Source organism: Crocodylus siamensis, chromosome 6 (assembly GCF_052110815.1).
Source record: "Crocodylus siamensis isolate JL-2025a chromosome 6, ASM5211081v1, whole genome shotgun sequence".
Classification (NCBI taxonomy): Eukaryota; Metazoa; Chordata; order Crocodylia; family Crocodylidae; genus Crocodylus; species Crocodylus siamensis.
Genome location: NC_143400.1, coordinates 27,353,072 through 27,370,196, shown reverse-complemented (window position 1 = coordinate 27,370,196; position 17,125 = coordinate 27,353,072). Strand labels below are relative to the sequence as shown.

At 48.7% G+C, this 17,125-nt stretch overlaps 1 protein-coding gene across 1 annotated transcript; it reads left to right on the top strand.

The window, feature by feature from the left end:
- Positions 1-9,382: 9,382 nt before the first annotated feature.
- On the top strand, positions 9,383-15,907 carry LOC149861954 (apoptosis-associated speck-like protein containing a CARD). The gene is made up of 2 exons (XM_090054833.1): positions 9,383-9,857; positions 14,823-15,907. Exons 1-2 carry the CDS (start codon positions 9,746-9,748, stop codon positions 15,077-15,079), a joined length of 369 nt encoding a protein of 122 aa, XP_089910959.1. The 5' UTR covers positions 9,383-9,745; the 3' UTR covers positions 15,080-15,907.
- The last annotated feature ends 1,218 nt before the right edge of the window (positions 15,908-17,125 follow it).

Below are 17,125 nucleotides of genomic sequence, written 5' to 3'. Positions count from 1 at the left end.
CTTCCTCAGCCAGCAGCCTCCTGTTACACCCCCCCCCTGCAATGAGACATGGAGCCCCATTCATTTAGGGGTTGCTTTTTAATTGAAAAATAACCAGCATCCAAGCTCAAGGCCTCACCCCTGCTACGTGCACTGGCTGCTCTGTGTCCCCACGGCGGGTCCTTTGCAGCACCGCCAAAACCTCAGTGCAGTCCACGAAATGGTGACCTTCCTTTCTTGTATCTGCATACAGAAGCCTGACTAAATTTACTCCTACATTCCCTAATTTTTTTTCCAACAAGTTAGATATTTATAGCCATTAGCCTTTCAACTTCTAGTTTTTCTTTCTCTTTACTTTCTATTTCAACATACAAATTATATACTTCGTTTCTGGTTGATGGGCTATTCCTCATTTGCTTGGCAGCACAGCTTATGCAACATTATATTATTATAAACACTAGGCATACTCCAATAAAAACAACAAACAATATCAACAAACTATGAATGACGGTAGAGCCTAAGGAACTGAAAATAGAGCTAAACCAAGAATTCAAATTCCAACTACCTGACTCATGCAATTTAGCTGCTTCTTTTCGAATATGTTTACTTAAATCCTGGATTTCTTCTGAATTATTGGGAATATAAGTACAACCTTCTTTACCTATTAAAGCACAGGCTCCACCTTTGCTGGCTAGTATATAATCTAATGCAAGTTGGTTTTGCCATGTCATTTGCCTTTTTTCCTTCATTTCTGTATTTATTTTATCAAAATTATCAGCAGTAGTATTAGCAATCTTTTCCAGAGATGCTGCAAATTTCTTTATCTTGGACAGAGCTAAGTCTGTGTCATAGCTGGGGAACATTATACCCCAAAACCTTTGATTTTCTGTAATTTTGCGAACATTGCGAATTCTTCCTTTAGGTAAGTGAGATTTAATAGTAAAGGCAGGATATGCTGCGAAGACATAGCAGGTTCCTCTCCAATCGGAGGGAAGATTTTTATAGACCTTATCTCCACACACAAAACAGTGACCAGCTAGTGCAGTATATCCACCTGTATTACAGCATGGGGACATCATCCATTGTGAATAATAGCCTGAAAATTGACCTGCAGGGGAGTAGTTAGATATCCAGGAACCATTAGAAAACCAAGCACCATTTATCTTAAATTCTACCTCACACTTACTGACTCCTGCTACAACACGAGATCCATTACAGGTCCAACAGAACTTTCCAGGGGTGGCATAAGCTAATAGTACATAGTCAGACTGGTTGCAACTTACATTCTGCCAAGTTTCGTTTCCATGAAAATCTGAATAGTAAGGGGCTAACATTTGAGTTGCATTCAAGGGTACCGGTATCATGGGTATTCCTCCGGTAGAATAGATAGGGACATGACTACATATCCAACAACGAGAGACATTTAAATCTATCCCAATTTGATTAACTAAAGACAAGAACATATTTTCATGAAATGATCTTCTTTGTCGGTGCAGACGTGTAGTTTGGTTTACAGAGTTTCTTACAACTGATGAGTCAAGTTCATATAAGATGGCCCAAAAAGAAATACTGAGAACTACCCAAATCACGACTAACCAACTCCACCTTGGGAACCAGGAACTAGGTAGAGGCCTTTTTCCTGTCCTCAAGGGCATAGTGGTGTCATCGGGGCACATCCTCTTCGCTCTGTAGTGGCAAATCCTCTTTGCCAGTAGGCGCTTGGCTCACTACTACTCGAGCTCTCCTGCTGGCAGGCACTAGGCTCACTACCAGTCTGTGGAGGCTGATTACAAGATTGATATGGAGGAGACTCTGGGTCTAACGGGGCTGATGTTTTCTTATTGTGTGAAGGGTGGATCCATGTTGGGAGTCCTTGACACTTTATTGCAGTGTTGGTGGTCAGGAGTACCTGGAATGGGCCTTTCCAGCGAGGTTCCAGCAGTGACTTTCGTTGATGGACTTTACACGGACCCAATTTCCAAGCAGGATACAATGGCACGGCTCATCTGGTTTTTTGGGGAGAGCTGCTTGTACCTGTGAATGAAAAGACTTAACACACTTCATTAGTGCCTTAGAATAGTCCAGAATAGTATCATCAAGTGAATGTATATCGCAAAAGTGGGAGGCAACAGGCGGCGAGGTGGGGAGCCTCATGGGTCTTCCCAATAGAATTTCATGTGGGCTAACCCCAGTCTTTCGGTTGGCAGTAGATCTCATGCTCATAAGGGCTATGGGAAGTGCATCTGGCCATTTTAGGTGAGTCAGCACAAATTTAGGCAAGTTTATTTTTCAGCATGCCATTTTGGCGTTCTACTTGACCCGAGGCCTGCGGATGGTATGGGCAATGAAAGTTCTGTTGGATCTGCAGGACTTTGCAGACTTCTTTCATTATCTGTCCAGTAAAATGAGTTCTTCTATCAGAGTTTAGGGATAAAGGAATACCAAACCTTGGAATAAAGTCTCTGAGCAACTTTTTGCTTACAGTGATAGTGTCAGCTTTTGCACATGCGTAGGCTTCTACTCATCCAGAAAATATACATAGAATAACAAGAACACATTCATAAGAACAACATTTCTGCATTTGAATAAAATCGAATTGTAAATTTACAAATGGTCCCCAAGGTGGGGGGTGTGCTGCCTTCTTTGTTTTTACAGGCTTTCCCACATTATGGGCTTGGCAAATAGGACAGGTGTGGCAGTACTGTTGAGCCACAGATGGAAAAGTTGGAGCAAACCAATCAAGCTTAACAGCTTTATTCATTCCTCCTTTGCTCACATGTGCACATGGTGTATGCGAGCAAAATGAGGAAGAAGGACCATTGGGGCCACCAGGCGGCTGTCCGGGGAGCGCCACAAATGGTCAGGGTGTAACAAAGACCCAGCCAGTCTCCATGTATGTTTCTCTGGTTCTGGAGCCTGATCTTGGAGGAGGGCAACGTCGTGAAGACTTGCCAATGGAGACTGGTCAGTTGGAATAGACAAAAACACAGGCGTAGCCTGAGGAGTGGAAATAGCCGCAGCTTTGGCAGTGGAATCTGCCAGAGCATTCCCACGTGTAACATCATCATAAGGTTTCTGGTGAGCTTGGCATTTAATATAATAGCAACAGCAGAAGGTAATTGTAAAGCATTCAACAAGGCATTTACGTATGGACCATTACTAATCTTGGCACCTCCTGAAGTGAGGAAGCCTCTGTGTTTCCAGAGTTGACCATAATCGTGTACAATACCAAAAGCGCAGCGAGAATCAGTATAAATATTAACAGAGGCACCAGAGGCTAGGGTGCAAGCCCTGGTGAGGGCCACAAGCTCGGCAACTTGATCTGAATACACATTAGGTAAGTGATGGCTTTCTGTAACATCATATTGGGAACATACTGCATATCCTGCAACAAGGGAACATTTTGAGTTTCTTTGACACGATCCATCAACACAGAATACTAGATCTGGGTTTTGCAAGGGGGTGTCCTTTAGATCAGTGCGAGGCGTTGTTAGGTGAGCGGTAACAACAATGCAATCATGGGGTTCACCATCTGAAGCAGTAGGTAACAGGGAAGCAGGGTTTAAAACAGGACACCTGGTTAGGGTAACATTTCCAGCAGAGAGAAGCAAGATTTCATACTTAGTTAATCTAGCGTTTGAAAGGTGTTGGGTTTTTGTTTTTAGTAAAAGGGCTGCTACAGCACGTGGGACAGCAACAGTAAGGGGAGAACCTAATACAAGGGTGGAGGAAAGTTCAATAGTGACGGCGGCTGCAGCTACAGCTCAGAGACATGGGGGAAGTCCGGCTGCAACTGGGTCAAGAGCAAAGCTATAATAAGCAATGGGATAGTGCTTGTCTCCATGTGTCTGAGTAAGTACTGCAAGTGCAAATCCATCCTTTTCATGACAAAAAGAATAAAAGGTTTAGTATAATCAGGAAGTCCTAAGGCAGGAGCTTGCGACAGAGCTTGTTTAATAGAGACAAAAGCAGCTTTGATCTCTGAAGTCTCTGGGGTATTAACAAGGGTCAGATTTTGCAATGGCTTGACTATAGAGGCATAGCCGAGTATCCACTGACTGCAGTAGCCAGCCATGCCTAGGAAGGTACGCATTTGGGACACAGTAGTTGGTCTAGGGATTTTAAGAATAGCTTCTATTCTAGAAGAGGAAAGCAGTAGTTCTCCAGCAGAAATCTCATGACCTAAATAGTGGACACGAGGAAGACAAAGTTGTAGCTTTTCTTTAAATGCCTTATGGCCTTTTAGGGCAAGAGAGGTGAGGAGAGTTAAAGAATCAGTTTTACAGGCTTCAAGGGAGGTAGATGCCAAGAGCAAATCATCAACATCTTGCACAAGCACAGAATTTTCCTTAAATATTATGTCATCTAGATCTTCCCTCAGAATTTGAGAAAAAAGAAAAGGGGATTCAGTATAGCGCTGGGGGAATTGTGTCCAGGTCTACTGAAGTCCTTGATAGGTAAATCCAAAGAGAAACTGGCTATCAGGGTGTATAGGAATGGAGAAAAATGCAGAACACAAGTCAACAACAGTAAAATAACAAGCTTTAGGAGGAATACAGGCCAAGATAGTAGCTGGATTTGGTACAACAGGAAAAGTAGGTAAAACTGCAGAATTTACCACACAAAGGTCTTGTACAAAGCGATAGGTATTCTTTCCAGGTTTTTTTTACAGGAAGAATAGGCATATTACAAGGGCTCTTAGTCAGGACAATGATACCTTGCTTTAAAAGGGCAGTTATAACAGGGCATATCCCTTCTTCAGCTTCTGGACATAAAGGGTATTGAGCAATTTTGGGTAAAGGCTCAGCTGGGTTTAATCTAATTTTTACAGGCTGGGCAGTATGGATTTTTCCTACTTCATTAGCATGCTGGGACCAGAGAAACGGAGGAACAGCTTTTATGATTTCTTCTTGCAACACAGAAAGATCAGGGAACTTAGGCTCAGGAGGTGAACTAGCTAAAGCGGCAAGTACTGCTATCTCGTTATCACAGGGGACATCTAAATAAACACCATTAGGAGAGCAATAGATAGTACAGTCGAGTTTACAAAGCAAATCTCTGCCTAACAAATTAACAGGAAAACAAGGACTAAGGAGAAAGGCATGTTGATCAGAAACAGGACCAAAAGAAACATGTAATGGTTGGGAAACAGGATGAGGAACTATTTGATTTGAATTTCCAACAGCATTTACAACAGCAGAGGAGGGGGGAGTTGTGGAAAATTCTTCAGCTCAAAGAGTAGAGCGGCTTGCACCCGTGTCTACTAAACATTTTGTAGAGATGCCATTTATCACTCAGGAAACGAAGGGATCATCTTGATTAAGTGGGAGAAGCGGGGCTGTGATGTTGTTACTATTCCTCAGGCTGGCCTATCAGGAGGCTCCCTGATTCGGGACAGAGAATTGAGTGAGAGGAGGCAGTAGCGGGTCAAATGTCATCCCCGGCCGGCCAGGCCGGTGAGGACATTGAGCCTTCCAGTGTCCTGGTTGGCCACAATAATGACAACTGTCATTATTTGGGGACGGAAATCCTCCTCGTCCCATCCCACGACCAGGTCTCCTGCCTCTGAACTGTCCTGATGGAAACCTCGGTTTCTGGCCCTGCCTAAAGTCTGTAATTGTAATGACATTAGCTTAGTTTCCGTGGATTCCTTTCTCTTTTCCTGGCAGGTTGTACAATGATTTGCAATGGTGACTAGTTCTGCAAGTGGCTTAGTCTGCCAACCTACAGCAATTGTGCACAACTCTTCCCAGACTTTAGAAAGAAGTCTGTGGACAAAAGCGGAAGCAACTGCTTCTGGGGCAGTTTCAGCTGTATTTTCAATACCAGAATGTCTTTCAAAGACTAGTTTCAAGTGGTCCATGTAGTCTGCTGGGGATTCTCCCTTATTTTGTTTACAGTGATGTATTTTGGCCCAGTCAGTTTTCCTGGGGCAAATTTTAAGCACGGCCTTAAGGCAGCTGCTAAGTGATCTCCAGTTCCAGGGTCTTGAGTAGGCCGGGTAGCTTGTGCGATGAGGCAGTTACGGACCTCAGAGGGCAGAACACTTCTCATTAATTGGTTCAAATCTGCCCATGTTGGATCATAACAATGGATTACAGTTTCCAATTCATCTTTAAATTTCTGGGGCTCCTCTCTGATGTTGGGAAATTGTTTAACAAGGTTTAGGAGATCTCCTGGCATCCAGGGGACAGAGACTGTGATTGTAGTTTCCCCTTTTGGACCTTGCCCTGGAAGCTGGCGTAAAGGCACAAGCTGAGCCTTCTTAGATTTTAAAGAAGGGGCTGGACCATACTGGATACCAGACCTTAAACAAGAGGAGGGGGTTGAGATTTCAGGAGACAGATGCCATGCCTCCGGTGGACGTGGGCATGCCCGGGGGGCAGGTAATGGTTGTTGAGTGATAGTTTCCTGGTGAGGTGGGCTAATCCTGCCAGAAGAGTCTATTTGGTTACTTTGGACTTCTTCAGGTTCAGATTGTGCCTGGAACTGATACGGGGGTGGTGCATTAAGAAAATCAATTCTATCTTCTGCAGATTCATTCTCAGTTATTTGTAGATAAAGTTGTGTTGGTGCTGATGGTACTATTGATGGGGGGGCCCCCCTGTGGTGCACTTTTCTGTTTTAATTCCTTTATCTGAGATTTCAGTTTCTCTTGGGAGTCCTTAAGACTCCGAACTTGAGATTATTGACATCTTTTGAAAGCTTCTTCATACCAATCAAAAAATGTGCCCCACTGAGTCTGTGGTATATTACTACTTTTTAACTCAAGGTCTCTGTGGAGATGAATAATTTTACTTCAATCAAATGTTCCCTCCAGGGGAAACTGCTGGCTAAAATCATCTCTGGTATACCAAGTCCATTTGTCTAGAAACTTACAACTTTTATGGCCATAGTGTGTGTACTTGTACAATGCTGGAGTCCCTTTCGGTGGAGCCGGTATGTCTTTAGACCCTCCGCTCCCCATACCTTTAAACTCAATTCACACAGGTCTTTCATACAGGAATGGCTTATTCAGAGTGTCCGGTCAGGTTGTGAGATTTACTAGCAGCACAGAGATGCTGTGGCTAATCTCCAAAGACAAGACTCCATGGCAATCACGGCACACAAAGCAGTTACTCGCGGTTAGACACGGCTCATTTATGAGGGTGGGGAAAGGGTAAACCTGTCCACAGGGTCACGAGGTTCCAGTTGGGCTCCCTTGCATTCAAACCTGCCCTTCTGGACAGCCTTGGGGTGGCTGAATCCAACCTTAGTCTCAGACCTGGTCAGTGGCTCATATTTCTCAATTCATATTCTCAATTCATACAGGGGAATTTCTGCATTGAGGCATGAGATTCAAGAGCATTTCTTTAGTCTCAGCCTTGGTCAACGCTTATCGTGGAAAACACTCACACTCTAAGAGTTTCCATCTTGCACCCTTGCTTTTGAAGAGCACACAGACCAAATCTGTTGTCTTCGGGGCAGCTGCACAAGGTTTCCACTCCTGGCCTCTGAGAGACCTCCTAGTTCCTTACAGAACTTAACTCAATTCACACGGGGAAATACTTTCATTGACAACAGCAACACAGAGTCCTTAACCTTAACTCTTTTTACTTTACAGGTAAGACTGGCCTGACTCAAAAGAGATGCCCTGGAGGGTGCTAGTGTCCTGGGGAGGGAGGGAATCCTTCACCCCACTCCATGCACATGCAGGAATTAATGCATGTTTGCTGGACTAAGTTGGCTCTGCTCTGCTCTGCAGGCACTGGGATTTCTCCCCCTTCTGCCACCCTGCACTTCCAGCAGAGACCCGGCTCCAGCCTGGTCTCCCAAGCTCTCCTCTGAGAAGGCCCCACCAGAGTTTCCTGCCTTGCACATGCTGCCCTGCTCCCCCACAACTTTGGTGCCCCTCATGCCCAACCTGCAGCCCCATGCCCCCCACCCTGCCAGTGCCCCCCACTCCCAACCTGCACCCCCTGACCCCCCGCCCCCTCAGGGGCATCCAAACCCCAAGCCCTTGGGATTTGGGAGCAGTGAAGATGTTGCTAAGGTAGATGGATGGATGGGGTGGATGGATGGATGGATAGAGCAGGCTGAGGGGGGATCTAGTGGCCTGTTATAAACTAGTCAAGCTGAGGGACTGCGGCATTGACGAATGCACAGTCACATGGGTGGCAAACTGGCTCCAGGGGCGCACCCAGAGGGTGGTGGTGGACGGGTCAATGTTGACCTGGGAGGATGTGGGTAGTGGAGTCCCCCAGGGCTTGGTCCTTGGGCCAGTGCTGTTTAACATCTTCATTAGCGACCTGGACGAGGGTGTGGAGAGCGCCCTGTTCAAGTTCTCTGATGACACCCAGCTGTGGGGTAAAGTGAATACACTGGCAGGCAGGGACCGCATCCAGGCAGACCTGGATAGGTTGGAGAAGTGGGCGGATCTGAATAGGATGCGGTTCAACAAGGACAAGGGCAGGGTGCTGCACCTGGAGAGAGGGAACCAGCATTATGGTCATAGGTTAGGGGCTGACCCTCTCGGCAGCACAGAGGCAGAGAGGGATCTTGGAGTCAGGATTGACTCCAGGATGAATATGAGTTGCCAATGCGATGAAGCAATAGACAGAGCCAACCGCACCCTGTCCTGCATCAACAGGGGCATCACTAACAGGTCCAGAGAGGTCTTGCTCCCCTTCTATGCGGTGCTGGTCAGGCTGGAGCTGGAGTACTGTGTCCAGTTCTGGGCGCCACACTTCAAGAAGGACGTGGAGAATCTGGAGAGGGTCCAGAGGAGGCCACTCATATGGTTGAGGGCCTCTGTGGCCAGCCCTATGAGGAGGGGCTGAAGGACCTCAATCTCTTCAGTCTCCACAAGGGGAGACTGAGGGGGGATCTTGTGGCTGCCTACAACCTTATCAGGGGCCACCAGCAGGGACTCAGGGAAAGTCTGTTCACCAGGGCCCCCCTTGGGGTCACCAGGAACAATGGCCACAAGCTGAGGGAGGAGAGGTTTAGGTTAGATATTAGGAAGAACTACTTCACTGTAGGGGTGGCCAGAGCCTGGAATAGGCTTCCCGGAGAGATGGTGCTCTCACCTTCCCTGGAGATCTTCAAGAGGAGACTGGATAGGCACCTGGCTGGGGTCTTATGACCCCTCCCACCCCCAGTGCTCCTTTCTGCCTATGGCAGGGGGTCGGACTCGATGATCTGTCTAGGTCCCTTCCAACTCATTGATTCTATGATTCTATGATTCTACCTGCCACTCTTATCCATCCATCCATTCACCCCCTGCTCTTCCCATCCATCTACCCCCATCAATCCATCCACCCCTGCTTTATCCATCCATCCACCCCGATCTATCTGTCATCCAGCCCCCTCTCTATCCATCCATTCATTCCCCCTTCTATCCATCCATCTACCTCCAATCAGTCCATCCACCCCCACCAGCTCTATCCACACATCCACCACTGCTCCATCCATCCATCTACCCCCACTCTATGCATCCATCCCCCATGCTGCAAGACACAGGGACCTGGCCTCGTAAGGAAAGGAGGAAGTAACAGAGAGAGCATCATTTCCTGGAAGGGGCCTGGCCCTTCTTGTTAGAGACAGCAACTCTCAGCTTTTTGCTAAGACGCCATCTGAGCTGGCTGCATAACGAAGGGATCTCCCAGTCACCACCCTGGAGGACCTCAGCGAGGGCCCACTCGAGGACTTCGGGCCTGAACTCAGCTCCTGGTGAAGCTGGGATACAGAAAAATCAGGATACAAAAAACCCAACCAGCTGAACCTCATGGACCTGCACGTCAGTTTGTTACAGAAGGACTTTGCCTTGGATGTGAAGCTCAATACACTGAAAAAACACCACTTGAACGGCGTGGTCGAAGAGCTTGCTGCAAGTATTGGTAAGAGACTTTCCTGTGTAGGGAAAAGGGTGATGCCACAACATCAGAATATATCCGGCTGGGACAGGCTTTTTTTTTTTTTTTTTTGGGGGGGGGGGCGGATCTTATCTAGGACCCACCCCACGGTTGAGATCGAGTCATCCTAGTTTCCCCATGAAAAGGGGGTGCTTGAACAAATTATGTTGGTATGAAATGGGAGGCAAAAGAGAAGAGCATTGAGGATGAGGATTGGGATGGAGGAGCATCATGGGAGGGGACACAAAAGGGCATCTATATACATGCTGTAGGGTGGGTGGGGGTTAATTATGTCACCCTTTGGCTGAGCACCTGTCAGCAGCAACAAGGGCCAGGTTCAGTCTTGGGGTGCTAAATATATTTGACCTCAGCTCGAGCCCCCACCCCTGGAAAGCATGAAATGAATCATGAGGCTGTCCGATACAACCGACAACACTTCCCTTGCAAGCAGGGTCAACCCCAAACCCACATTTATTATGAAAAAGAAAAGCAAACTCTAACTATATAATTTTAAAACACTATGAAACAAGGTGTATAGGTGGCACCTTACCCATGCCCAAGCAGTCTCAGATTTGGAGCTTTATACCTTGGGACACCTATACCTGCAATGGGATGGGGATCGGGGCCTGCACCAGCAAGTCCTATGTGCTGCCCCATGGGTTCACTGTGCCAGGTCCACCTTGGCTTGGGCCTGAACTACAACCAGCCCCTCAACCAGTGCTTGGTTGGGGCATTAACAGAAAAAGAGACAAAAGGAGGCCCAGGCTTATCTCGTTGAGCTTGAACTGGGCAGCAATAGCCAGCTAGACTTATACTGAGCTGAACCCTGGATAAACAACAAGTAGCACCTGGCTCAACCCCTGCTAGGCATCACCCTGGCCCAAATTTGCCAGCCAGACATATGGCTGGGGTTCAGCTGCACACAGCTAGGTTGAAATGCAATCGTTGTGAAACAGCAAAAAGGCCCGGGCCTATGGATGCAGTCTGGACATCTAAGGCACTTGTACACGTGACAGAAATCACCCACTTCTCTGGTTTAATTGCATCACGCTTTACACAAATTTTTTTGGGGTTTTTTTGTAATCTAAATGAATGCAACACCATGCACACTTGGGGTCATGTGTGGTAAAGTGTGTTTTGGTGTAATGTTGTGCATCTTGTTTTTGCTTTATATCATGCCTTTTCTGGGACTGGAAGAAGATCACATCCCTTCCCCCTCGCTGTGTCCAGGCCATTGTCTTAACATTCACTCCAAGGGACCTGTGGGACCAGTTTCATAGTTTTTTAGGAGCTGGAAGGGTCCAGCCCCCCTGCCCTGGGGCAGGAAAGACCACTGATTTGGTGACTCTGGTCGCTTCACCTGGAGCACTGACCACCTTTGAATCAACTGGTCTGCATTAGCAGTGTCCAAACAATGCCATTTCTGGTCAGGACCAGGTGATGATATCAAAAATATAATTTAAGGATCAGGCTACCTGGCTGGGATGATGCCATGAGTGTGTCCTTCCCTAGTGCAGACTGACCAGGAACGGGGTCCTGGCAGCTATTGCCCCCCTGCATTGGGGACTGTAGTGTCTTGGCCTGGTGGTATAACTGGGACGACATGTCCAGGCTGCAACCACAATCCTGGGCCCTCTTTGCTGTTGCATTTCAGCCCACTGGTGTGGGACTGAACCCCAACGATATGTTGGCTGGCACATTTGGGCCCTGGCACTTCTTGTCTATCCAGGTCTCAGTGCTGTACAGGCAACCCCCGCCACTTAGCGCCCTTAATTGGTTCCCCAAAAACCAAGCATTAAGCAGAATAGCGTTCAATAAAATAAATTTTCCCAGATAAATTCATGTAAATATATATTTGTTACCAGGGTGCCCAGAAGCAATGACATGAGCACCTGGTAGCTCAGGGCCAGCTCAGCCAGTGCCAAGCCATTGCTGCCCACCTGGGCCCAGGCCACAGAGGTGGTGCTGTTGGTCCCCTCTATGCCAGGCGGTGGGAAGGCAGGGGTCACAGCCACAGTTGCGGTCACTCCAGGCAGCGGGAGTGGGGGGGCTGCTGTCCAGGCCCCCCCCAGCGCTGGAGTCATAGCTCCACTATGCCTGGCCTGGGAGCTGGGCAGTCAGCTATATAGCATGGGTGGGTTAAATTGTACAACGAGACTGCGCATTGCTGATGCACAGTGGCATGGGTGGACACTCCCTACTGCCAGCCGTACAATGCCCATGAGCTTTACAGCAAAACTCACTGAGTGCTAAGTGGAATCGGGCGTCAATCCAAAATGAGCACTATAGCAAAACAGAGCTAAGAGAAACAGCGTTAACTGGGGGTTGCATGTATAGCCCTGGCCACTTTTGTGCCACACAATCCATGCCCAGCAAAATGAGCCTGAGCCTTTTTTTATCCCTCTTGCACTTCATGCCCCAATCAAGCAGTGTGGTTGGGCACTAGTCGTAGTTCAGGCCCAAGCCGAGATAGGCCTGGCCCTTTTGTTTCCTACCTGTTAAGTCTCAGACTAGCAGTGTAGCTGAGACTAAATACCCAGGCCAGAGCCAAAAAAGCCTAGCGCTCTTTCATTGTGTGTTCAGGCCCTGCTGCAGGGCAGGCTTGAGCCCCCCTTTTATTGTTTTGCAGCTGTTGTGTCTCAGCACAACTGTATCGCTGTACATTTGTTGCACATTTAGCCCTGGCATGGTTTGGGCCAGGCACATTGCTTTTGGGGCTCTGTGTCCTGACCAAGCAGCGTGGTTGGAGCTGGTGGCCATTCGGGTGCTTCTGCAGTTTGGCTTTTCTGCAAGCCCTCTTGCATTTTCCTGCCCTGGCAGAGCTGGGATTAGGACTAGAAACATTGGGGTGCGATCTGATATTTTTGGCTCCTTTTGTAGCTGGATGGCCATTTTATGGTGGGAGAAGTCCTTTCCATGTGTAGCCAGTCTCAATTTATTGTGCGATTATGTGGTGTGATTGGGCAGGGGGGATAGATAGATAGTAGGGCTGTGCGAGGCTTTGGGCAGAGCTTCAGATCTAGAGAAGCTTTGGACACTTCGGGGTCCGAAGCAGCACATCCGGGTTGAAGCGCTGCCTCATTCAGCTTCCCGAAGCGCTTCAGAGCCGCCTTGGAGATCCGGCCATAAGGTATAATGGGGAAACAATAAAATATCCATAACTTTGTTGCTTTGTGTCCAATTTGGATGAAATTTTCAGGGGTGGTAGATGTTGCAGAGAGCATGAAGCTTGCCAAGTTCACGAATATTGGTGTAGGAGCTTGGGGGGAACTGTGCCCCAAATTCTTGAAAGCAAAACTCCTGTCACACCTATGTGTTACACCACAGGGGGGTCAAGACTGCAGGGCTGCTGGCTCCTGCTGAGGCACGAAGCCTGCCAAGTTTCAAGGAGATCGGTGCAAGGGCTTGTGGGGAACTACACCTCAAGCTGTGGACAAGCAAAACTCATGCCATGGGTGACACTGTGTGTGTTAAGGTGCAGCGGGGTGACAGCTGCAGGGATGGTGGCCCCTGCTGTGACGCCTGCCAGCTGTGGAGGAGATCCGTGCAGGGGGGCTCTGGGACCCTGCACCCCTAGCTGCTGACAGGAAAAACTGGTGCCATGGGTGCTTGTGGGACTAACTGTGTCTGTCTTGGGTCAGGGAGGGGAAACACTGCCGCAGGCCTGGCTGCTAAGCTGCTGTGTTACCAGTTACCCATCAATCAATCACGATTCTCTCAGGGACCAGCTCAATACACAGGACCTAGCTAATGTAGCCAATTAATTGCCATCAATTAGCACCTACAAAACTAGGCTAAGGAGAGGAAAGAATCAATACAGACAATCAACTGCCCCAAGACAGACACAGTTAGTCCCACCAGCACCCATGGAACGAGTTTTGCCTGTCAGCAGCTAGGGGTGCAGGGCCCCAGAGCCCCCCTGCACCAATCTCCTCCACAGCTGGCAGGCATCACAGCAGGGGCCACCATCCCTGCAGCTGTCACCCCACTGCGCCTTAACACACACAGGGTCACCCATGTCATGAGTTTTGCTTGTCCGCAGCTTGAGAACCAGTTCCCCCCAAACCCCTGCACCGATCTTCTTGAAACTTGGCAGGCTTTGTGGCCCGAGTAGGAGCTACCACCCCTGCAGTTTTGACCTCCCCCCCTCCCCCCATGGCGTAACACATAGACGTGACAGGAGTTTTGCTTTGAAGAATTTGGGGTACAGTTCTCCCTGCACTGATCTTCTTGAAACTTGGCAGGCTCTGCAGCCTCACCAGGGACCACCACCCATGCAGTTTTCACCCCCCGTGGTGTAATACACAGCCATGACATGAGTTTGGCTTTCAAGAATTTGGGGTACAGTTCCCCCCCAAACCCCTGCACTGATCTTCTTGAAACATGGAAGGTTTCATGCTCTCAGCAGAGGCTACCATCCCTGCAAGTTTCATCCAAATCAGATGAAAAAAACAACAAAGCTATAGATATTTCATTGATTCCCCCATTATACCCTATAGCTGGATCTCCAAAGTAGTTCCGAAGCTTCGGAGCTGCTTCGGCCGGACTGAGGCAGAAACCCGGGCCGAAGCTCTGGATCAGATCATGGCCATTCAAAGTGGACGGATCTGAAGCTGGATTGGATCAGATCGCTGCCAACTTGCACAGGCCTAATACATGGATAGATAGAGTGTATGGGGATAGATGGATGGATGTGAAATCAAATTTATGCCCACACAAGTCGCTGTATTTACTGCGCAGTACAGGTGTGCACATGAAGACATGTGCCTGTACTGCATAGTAATTTTTGGTTCCTGCACAGCAATTTCAGTGCATGTGTACACCGTCAGTGGAGACACGTAGCAGGTGCATGAGGGTGAACATGCACTCCTTGAGAGCACTGGTGCACCCCCTTAACACAAATGGTTGGGAAAGGGCTGGAGCATAACAGTTGTCCTCCTATCTCCCTAGGGCAGCATTTTATTGAGAGGTTTCGATCCATCCTGATCCAGAGGATCCGGGAGGTGGATGGCGTCCTGGATGAGCTCCGCACAGATGTCCTGAGCCAAGAGCAGTACGATGCCATCCGCAGCAAGGGCACCAAGCAGGAGCAGATGCGTCAGTTGTACGACCTGCTACCAGGCTGGGATCAGGAGAGAAAGGATCGGGTCTACAAAATGCTGAAGAAACATAATGAGCCTCTCATTCGGGAACTGGGCGGGGAATAACAGAGGGGTTGTAACTGATAAACCAAGAGTTTACAGGAGGTAGAAGAGAAATGGTGGGGGGAGGGGAAGGAAGGGTGAGATGCTGTAAGGTAGCCCCTGTGAGTGGTAAAATTAAAGATAGAGGAAAGAATTAAGCAAGCATTAAAGGGAAAGCAAATGAAAGAAAGTCTCATTTTGTTGAATTAGGATAGCAAAGTAGGGGGTTGGGAGGGGGTGGTCATGTTTGCAAGGGAGGTAGGGAGCAGTGAGGAAAGGCACTTCTCGGGAGTTACAGCCATCTGCCCTGGGAAGGAAACCTCAGCACATGCCAAGTCTGTTGGTTGCCTCCATTTTCGGTAGGCCTTTAAGTGGCTTTGTTCTCCCTGGGCCCTGCCACACATTCACATGAGAGCGGGATACAAACTGGCTATAAAGTTGTTCCACATTTCCAAGCACTTGCTTTGTGGCTCTTCTTGTAGCTGGATAGCCATTTTTATGGCATAAGAATGACTTTCCATGCACAGCCGGTCTAAGTTTATTGCACAATTAGGTGGTGTGTATATGTGATGGGATAGATAGGTCGATGGGTCAATAGACAGATGGACAGGGGGATATAGTGGATAGATTTGGGGGGATAGATGGATGGATGTGAGGACCCAGATCAGGCCCCCACCCTTGTTCTCCCCCACCTAGAGCCCATGCTGGAGCCCAGCCAGGTCCGGGGGCTCTCTGCAGCTGGCCATGTTCTCCTCCACTCCCCAGGGCTTGCTGGAGGGGGTCCAGCATGGGGTCCAGCAGCTCCCCAAACAGCCCAACCAAGGAAAAGTGGTCCAGCTCTGCTGCCCTGCCCTTCAGCCCCCACTCTCTAAGGACCTGCTCCCTGTACCCAGAAGAATATTGTAACTGTGCCAGTCAGAACCCATGGTTTGGCCTCCAGGCTGGGTTCTTGAGACGTCCCACTCCGCAGGCTTCCAGAGCTGCCAGAGTGACCTGCACTAGGGTGGCGTGGGAGGGCTGGGGTAGATCCAGGTTGAGCTGCGCTGCCTCTGCTCACCTGGGCCAAGACCCAGAGTAAGCCTGTCCTCTCATGCTCCTGTCATCGGGCCCTGGCTCTAGAGGGCTGGAGCACAGCAGGCCCCAACCATCACCGACGGACACGGGCTTGTGGAAAGAGAGGCCATGAGCTATTGGGCTATGATCAGCGGTTTTTTTCAGGGCATGGGAAGGGAAGGAGACCATGGGCTAAATGTTTGGGGCAGAGGCTGGGCTAATGCAGGGCAGAAGACAGGGCTTGAATGCAGAAGGAGAGATAAAAATGGCACTGGGCCTCTCTCTGCCCCCTTGCAACACTTTTTAGAAGGAAGATCACAGTTCCTTCTGTGCACCCCTGGGGCAGCTTGTTTGGCATCTCATAGTCATTAGGTTCGGAAAGGACCTTACAGCTCACCAGATCCTGTGAATGGATCATCTCACCTCACGGAGGGTCGTCATCCCTAATTCTATGTCTGGTTGGCAGCTGGTATCAAGTGGAGTGCCTGTGACCCATTTTTTTTCAGTATGAATGGTCTGGAAGATGGGATGGATTGCACTCTCATCAAGCTGGCAGATGATACCACACTGGGGGAGTAGATATACATATATACAGAGGCCCCTTCCCCATCCCATACACACATACATTACCAAAAAAATTACAATTTTGAATCGCACTGTCATGGGATGGTGTCCTCAAGGATGGCTGTGATCTCCTAAGGCCCCATGACTGTGCCAATTTGGCCCGATGGGCACCCTCAGTTCTTGCCCACCATGTCTTGATGTACTTATAAAAATAGGGATGCTGTCTTTAAGTCCTCTTGGACATGGTTTGATGGATGTTCTGAACCCCGTGGGTTCCTGGACCCCTCATGGGTCCTGTTTGAAAATAGATGTCACAGGACACCCCAGGCTTATGGGCTATATGTATGGCTCCAACCATCCCTTTACCACGCCCCAAGCCTCGCAGATGGTATTGACGTTGTCTGGTCTGGGCCTTGCTGTAAATTGGCCCCCTTGTCCTCTCTGGGCTCTCTG

Excerpts from the sequence above, each read along its gene's own strand:
- LOC149861954 (XM_090054833.1), top strand. The coding sequence starts at position 9,746 with ATGGACCTGCACGTCAGTTTGTTACAGAAGGACTTTGCCTTGGATGTG. Across the intron at positions 9,858-14,822 it reads AGAGCTTGCTGCAAGTATTG|GGCAGCATTTTATTGAGAGG; the intron begins GTAAGAGACTTT and ends CTATCTCCCTAG.